The 6348-nt window shown below is 34.5% G+C and overlaps 1 protein-coding gene across 1 annotated transcript; it reads right to left on the reverse strand.

The window, feature by feature from the left end:
* Positions 1 to 381: 381 nt before the first annotated feature.
* LOC144448578 (uncharacterized) lies at positions 382 to 6165 on the reverse strand. The gene is made up of 8 exons (XM_078138854.1): positions 6080 to 6165; positions 5171 to 5303; positions 4784 to 4956; positions 3546 to 3620; positions 2240 to 2657; positions 1405 to 1559; positions 1131 to 1271; positions 382 to 580 (listed from the first exon to the last, which is right to left on the reverse strand). The coding sequence occupies exons 2-7, from the start codon at positions 5289 to 5291 to the stop codon at positions 1146 to 1148; spliced, it is 1068 nt and encodes a 355-aa protein (XP_077994980.1). The 5' UTR covers positions 5292 to 5303; positions 6080 to 6165; the 3' UTR covers positions 382 to 580; positions 1131 to 1145.
* Between the last annotated feature and the right edge of the window lie 183 nt (positions 6166 to 6348).

Genomic DNA, 6348 nt, shown 5'->3' on the forward strand with positions numbered 1-6348 from the left:
AGCCTACCACTTCTCATGATTTGAATATTATTAATTTCTGCACAGAAAGTGTTGGAAGGGTCTTTTAAGTATGAGCTTTTGATGTAAGAATGTTGTTATAATTTATATTTTCACACTGTTTATCAATAACTCTGGCTGATATGAAACAAAGGACAACATACTGTTATAAAAAAACCACATAGATATATCCAATGAGAGGTCAGCTACCAAAGTGTAGATATCCAATGAAATGTATAACCCTGGCCATCTAATCAGAGGTCAGCTACCAAAGTGTAGATATCCAATGAAATGTACAACCCTGGCCATCTAATCAGAGGTCAGCTACCAAAGTGTAGATATCCAATGAAATGTACAACCCTGGCCATCTAATCAGAGGTCAGCTACCAAAGTGTAGATATCCAATGAAATGTATAACCCTGGCCATCTAATCAGAGGTCAGCTACCAAAGTGTAGATATCCAATGAAATGTACAACCCTGGCCATCTAATCAGAGGTCAGCTACCAAAGCATATTAGATATTCCATGAGATGTCAGTTATCAATCCTAACCATCCAATGAGAGGTCAACATTCAGGTAACAGCTGTCAAAAGAGAGGTCAGATACTAAACCCATGTATTTGAATATACAAAGAGGTCATTTTCTGTATGTGTCAATTTCAGTTGTATAACATTAGATAATAAAAAAAAAGCACCCTGTTATTGATATGATTATATATATCACATAATTTTTGTAATTTCACAAAAGTGTGATTATTTTGATGCATAATGAACCATTATTATAAAACAATAACTCTATGACCTTATTCAGGGTCTAATTTGTTATGCCACTGACACACACAATTTCTAGTGATGCACTAAAATTTGGTGTTCCCCTATCTCTTACTATGTGGTGACTTCACAAGAAATCCCAGAGTTTCTCATTTATGACTCACATCAACAAAATTTGGCTATCATTAGAGGGTGCACACTGGTCCCATGTATTACCATTGTGATTGTGAGGTAACAGTTACTTCACTTGGCTACAGGAACCTGAAAACCTCATGCCCTTTTAGCTCAAAGTGTGGGCTGAGGAAGACTTGTCTCAACAGAAACATATAAAAAAGAATGACATGGTTAATAAAATGTACATACCCATGTAATGCTGCTCTATTGACCTTCTCTCCAGCCTGGTGGATGATTATCTTTTCCCCACTTTGGTGTAAGTACTACATTATCATAATCAAAGTTTTCATCTAATGTAAATGGCTTGACTTCGTCACTGTCTGACTGGGGCTGAAAAGATGAAATGAAATACAATAAAAAGGGTCCTAAATTAAGAATTCACAGATCCCTACTGATTGAATATTTTTACTAAATTTTCAGACATTGATGAAAATATAATTCTTATCATGCAATATATACTTACAGTAATTTGATTTTCCTCTACCAGCTGTTCATCTCTTGGTGTAGCACCTATTATACTTGACATATCTAGTAGAGTTTTATTAGTGATTTCATGTTCTTTGGGACTAATTGGAATATCTTCCGCTTCACCAGGTAGTGGTTTTATGTCAAAGTATTCTGTAAATAAATAATACACAAAGTGTGAAAAGAATGTTACTTAATCCGATTACTATACCTGTTCCACTATGATAATCAACACTAATGATTGTTGATGGTAAGGTAGAATGTAGCTCACGACTTATTTCACCCCAAAAAACATAGTTATTCATTTTTCAAATTTCTTCAAACTTTGCCATGTGAATGCTTATCTTGCCTATTTAAAATAATAAAAGAATTTTCAGGTCACCATTTTCTTTTCATAGAAATCATCAATCAGTTTACCCACAATTCTGATAAGGCTTAATTTTAATGCAAATTTGCTTTCGTTTTAGAACATTTTCATGGCGATACCTGATTTTAATCAATTATTTATAGATTTATGGGGTGGCTCACTTGATGAGGTATTTTTAAATCACGCGAGAGCTGTCACATGACGTGGCATTCCCGCCATTACCGCATTGCCCATTGCAGCGTGTAGCAAGCTAGGCAGCGCAGACTGCCAGCCGTACACAATTTTTTTTTTTCCTTGTATTGTAGTTATGTATTTCTGGTAGACATTCTTGAACATGTAGTGTTTTAAACATGTAATACTTTTGTCAGGGGGGGGGGGGGACTTTTTCAAGTGTTGTTATGTAATAAAGTTGACTCCACAATACTCTCAAATGTGTAAGTGTGATTTAATTTAATCTATCTCTTACCAGCATCATCGTTTTCTTCCAGTGGTAGTTCAAGATGTTTAGAAGTATGAATTTTGTTATCTAAGTTGTCTGAAGTACTTGAGTCTATATTGGTGAAATGACTGTCAAGAGGTTTATTTTCCTCCTCATTCAAAGTGCTAGTCCTTACAACAGTATCAGTTTCTTGAATGCAAAGATATGTATCATCAGTTTCAGATTCTTTGTGTTTACTCGTATCATAGTCCAAAGCTTCTCGAGTTGTGCTAGCTGAAGACACATGCTGTTTATGACTTTCTGTTTTTTCACTGCTTGTCTCTGCATAAGGTTCAGCTATGTGAAGACACGATGGTTGGTAAGATACTTCAGTATCACTGTTATCTTCATTGATACTGTCTTCACTCTCACTGTGACTTCCTTCATCTTCTACAAAGTTATCAACCTAATGTTTGAATAGATGAAATCCAGGAAAGTGTCATTAAATGTTTGGTACAGTCTTGTTTTATACATGCAATAATTGTCCTGAGTAATGTTTCAAACAAAATAAAAAGTGTAGATGACTTCTTCCAGTTTAACAATTTCAGGAATATCAAAAGAGGTAATTACAAGGTAAACTTGCATCAGCTTTAACTAAAGCATTTTTTTTCAATCAGACAACCAACAAAATATTCACAGAAAATTATTAAAATATTAATAATTAGACATTGGATATGTTTTCTTTTTTAATTTAAATTTTTATTTCTTTTATAATACAAAAAACACAAAATAAAAGAAAGACAACGTAAGAAAATGCCAAAAACAGGAATATTAGAAAAAACAAGAAACCTAGCCCCATATTGCAATATACATTACATTTAGATGCAATAAAGGTAGATGAAGAGATAAAATAAAGTTGACTACAAGTTATATTACAAATATTCCTCAAGGCTATCAATTATCTTTTTTGTCTTTGGTATATTCTGTTTGTTAATCAGACATCTATTTGACATCTAAGTAGTACATTAATAATTTGAAGTGACCAAGTCGTAACCCACTTGGGGAGGGGGGGGGGGGGGCTGATTTTCGGTTGCGAACTCTAAATTTCAATTTGAATGGAAAAATACCATACAATGTGTACAACTACCGGTATATAACGTTTACCTACAAATTTAACACTGTGCAAGTGTATAGTATTATAATTAAGTCACTACATTGTATATCTAACAAAACAGTTTCAATAAAAGTGTTCCAGTTACAGCTAGTGTGCAGCTTTAAAGAAACACTTCTTGTCCATCCTTACTGTCTCTATCATGGACTGAAATAGGTTCTTACATATACATGTTGGATTTACCTTCAAGACTGCTCCACCTGTACTTTCTGTTGTTCTCATTAAGATACTTGGTGCACGCGTTCCTTCTTCCAAAACCTGTAATACAGTCAGAACATGTATATGTATATGTAAACTTCAAACATTGGATGAGGCCATGTAAAATGTATCAGCTCATTTCATTCTCTTCATTTTGCAATACTTTTATTACTGTGTTATCATTTTATCTTGCTGATTGAGAATCATAATGCCAGAATGTTTTGAGTGGTGGACTCAAAATCTGTCAATTGTGTATTTGATCACTGCTGCCCACAGGCACTTGTGTCCCGAGAAATGTTTCAGAATATAAAATACCATTAATACTTGGCTGATAATGTATGAAAGGGGTAAATTAACAACTTGGGTTTCTACATGCACACACCATGAAATAAGTATATTTTGTGGTGTGTGGACTTACGCGTTCATATAAACCTGTGTTATTTTACCCCTTTCATACATTATCAGCCAAGTATCTCAATATTATCGATATTTTATTGTATTCTGAAAAGTATCACAGGGAAACAAGTGCCTGTGCTGCTGCCATTTGGTTTTTCATGACTAATGAACCACAGTTATGCCCAAATCAAAACAGCTTAACAATATAGGACCTGATAGGAAGAACAGAGGTTTGTACATGAAAGATAACATCTGTAACATACATTGTGTCACTCAGCCCTAATTGGCCTTGCTCCAATGAGATAGGTTTGAAAGGGTCAGAATGAGAGATGAGAAGATTAAAGGGGAACTTTGAACTAGTAATTGTATATAGCTAAGGTCATTACGTATCTGATAATTAGACCAAGTGTTGTCGTGGAGATCTTTGTCAACTATTTGTATTTGATATGATACCAGACTCAATGGAAATGTATATTGTAACGTGGTCATATATTAGTCTAAAACGTTACAAATATATTATTGCCATTTAAACACTTTTTATCACAGGACTATTATTTCATTAGCTGCAACCAGAATTGGTTGGAAAATGCCAGCAATACGGATTGACATGGAAGGTGTTGACCAATGTGTCTGGGTGCCCTGTCATTGTGAACTTACAGACTAGGTATGGATTTATCCTCCCCTAGGAGTTGAGAAAGTGTGTAATGGACTATTGTGTCATTTAGGTCTGTATCATGGATAATAATTATGTAGTGTTTGAATATACAAATGTAGATTGAGAAAGTAATTATAAATTTTACAAAGTGTATCATTATTAATAATCTCACCTCTTCCTGTAAATCATCACTGTCTTCTTGTTTCATTTTTGTTACATCTGTCAAATGTACCGACTCGTTTTCTTTACTTGAATTTGTAGATGTCTGGCCATTCACCAAAGAACTAAACAAGTCACTTCCATTCACTGTTGCACTATTTTGAAGCTGGAATTCAACAACATCCTCTGAAAAACAAAACAGTCACAAAAAATGTCAAAGTTTTCAAAGCAAGGCAGAAAAAAAACGTAAACCTTTTACAGTTCAATTTAAATTTCTTGAATAAGGTACAAAACTAGAAGATTCTTGCCATTTAGACGTCATTTATTGATGGCGAGTTTAATTTGAGTTTAAATTGTATTTAATATATTCTATGCAGTTGTTCATCTTTTTTAAACTTACCCTTACTCAAAGTTGTAAATGCATTTAGAAATTCTTCATATGTTTGGCTGGCATTGTGGAAGACTGCATCAATTGCATCTGGTATGGAATTGTTACTGTCTTTATCTTCATCTGGGTCCATGACTACATGTATCTAGGAATAAGAAAGATTTGGTGTATCGAAATTAGAATAGGAAATATATACACATTACATTATTCCAATACTTTTACTATCCTCGCTATTGATATCACTCTAATATTTGTTTGCAAGAGTCAGCACGGCCCTGTACCCCGGGTATGAGGGGTAAACAGTCGTGCCAAGGAAAGCACCAGTAGAATGCGACGTGAAGTCGCTCGCCCTGGGACTTATAGTCAGTAAAATGGTAACTGTACTCATTAAAAATTGCTTCTATTATATATCACAGACTGACAAACGCGGTACGGTTTTGCAATTATTACGATACTGACTCAAAATTGACTAATTTTTTTACATATTCTATCCTGATTTTGCCTCCATGACAAAACACCATTGTGGTTACATTTCGTAGGAACTCTACGATTGAACAAAATAGTGTCACTATCTTCAGACAAGTCTTAAATATTGCAAGTTCGCACAAATAGCCGGGTATTTATATGTCGTCAGATACTATATTTAAATATATGTAATCTGTATCGCTGACGATTACGAGGGTTTTTCCCTGTCATTATGATAATTATAATTGTGTGGTTGGTCCATAAGTTGTGGCTGAAGCAGTAACCATGTCAGAGTCAACAGGTAGCGCCGACAGGCAACATCAGCACCACATCACAACTGCCATTGTCAAGAGTTGGGCTCATGTAATGTCATAGTCTGTCAATGTTTAGCCCAAATTCACAGAATAGTATGATAATAAGTACATTATAATAGAAAAATCGATGACATAGGTATACCTGTTAGTGCATAATATACGGGAAATCCCCGCTAGCGCCGTTATCCAGTCTGACAAACACAGTTCGTTGTTGTTGAACAGAACAACGTCTGACCCTTCACTTTTGACCCGGAAACAATCCCTTTATATCCTCGTTCATACAATTTGTTCTTAAAACAATTATTCACAATAGATAATTCGAAACAAAATGACATAAAACACTAAATTATGACAGATAATAAAAAGTATGTACATAAAAGTACGTGTATGAGCAAGTATTCAGAATAAAAG

This window comes from Glandiceps talaboti, chromosome 17 (genome assembly GCF_964340395.1).
Source record: "Glandiceps talaboti chromosome 17, keGlaTala1.1, whole genome shotgun sequence".
Lineage (NCBI taxonomy): Eukaryota > Metazoa > Hemichordata > Enteropneusta > Spengelidae > Glandiceps > Glandiceps talaboti.

Coding starts and splice junctions, on each gene's coding strand:
- LOC144448578 (XM_078138854.1), bottom strand. CDS start 5,291: ATGGACCCAGATGAAGATAAAGACAGTAACAATTCCATACCAGATGCA. Junction 4,957..5,170: donor ATTTACAACTTTGAGTAAGG/GTAAGTTTAAAA, acceptor TTTGTTTTTCAG/AGGATGTTGTTGAATTCCAG. Junction 1,560..2,239: donor GGAAGAAAACGATGATGCTG/GTAAGAGATAGA, acceptor ATTTATTTACAG/AATACTTTGACATAAAACCA.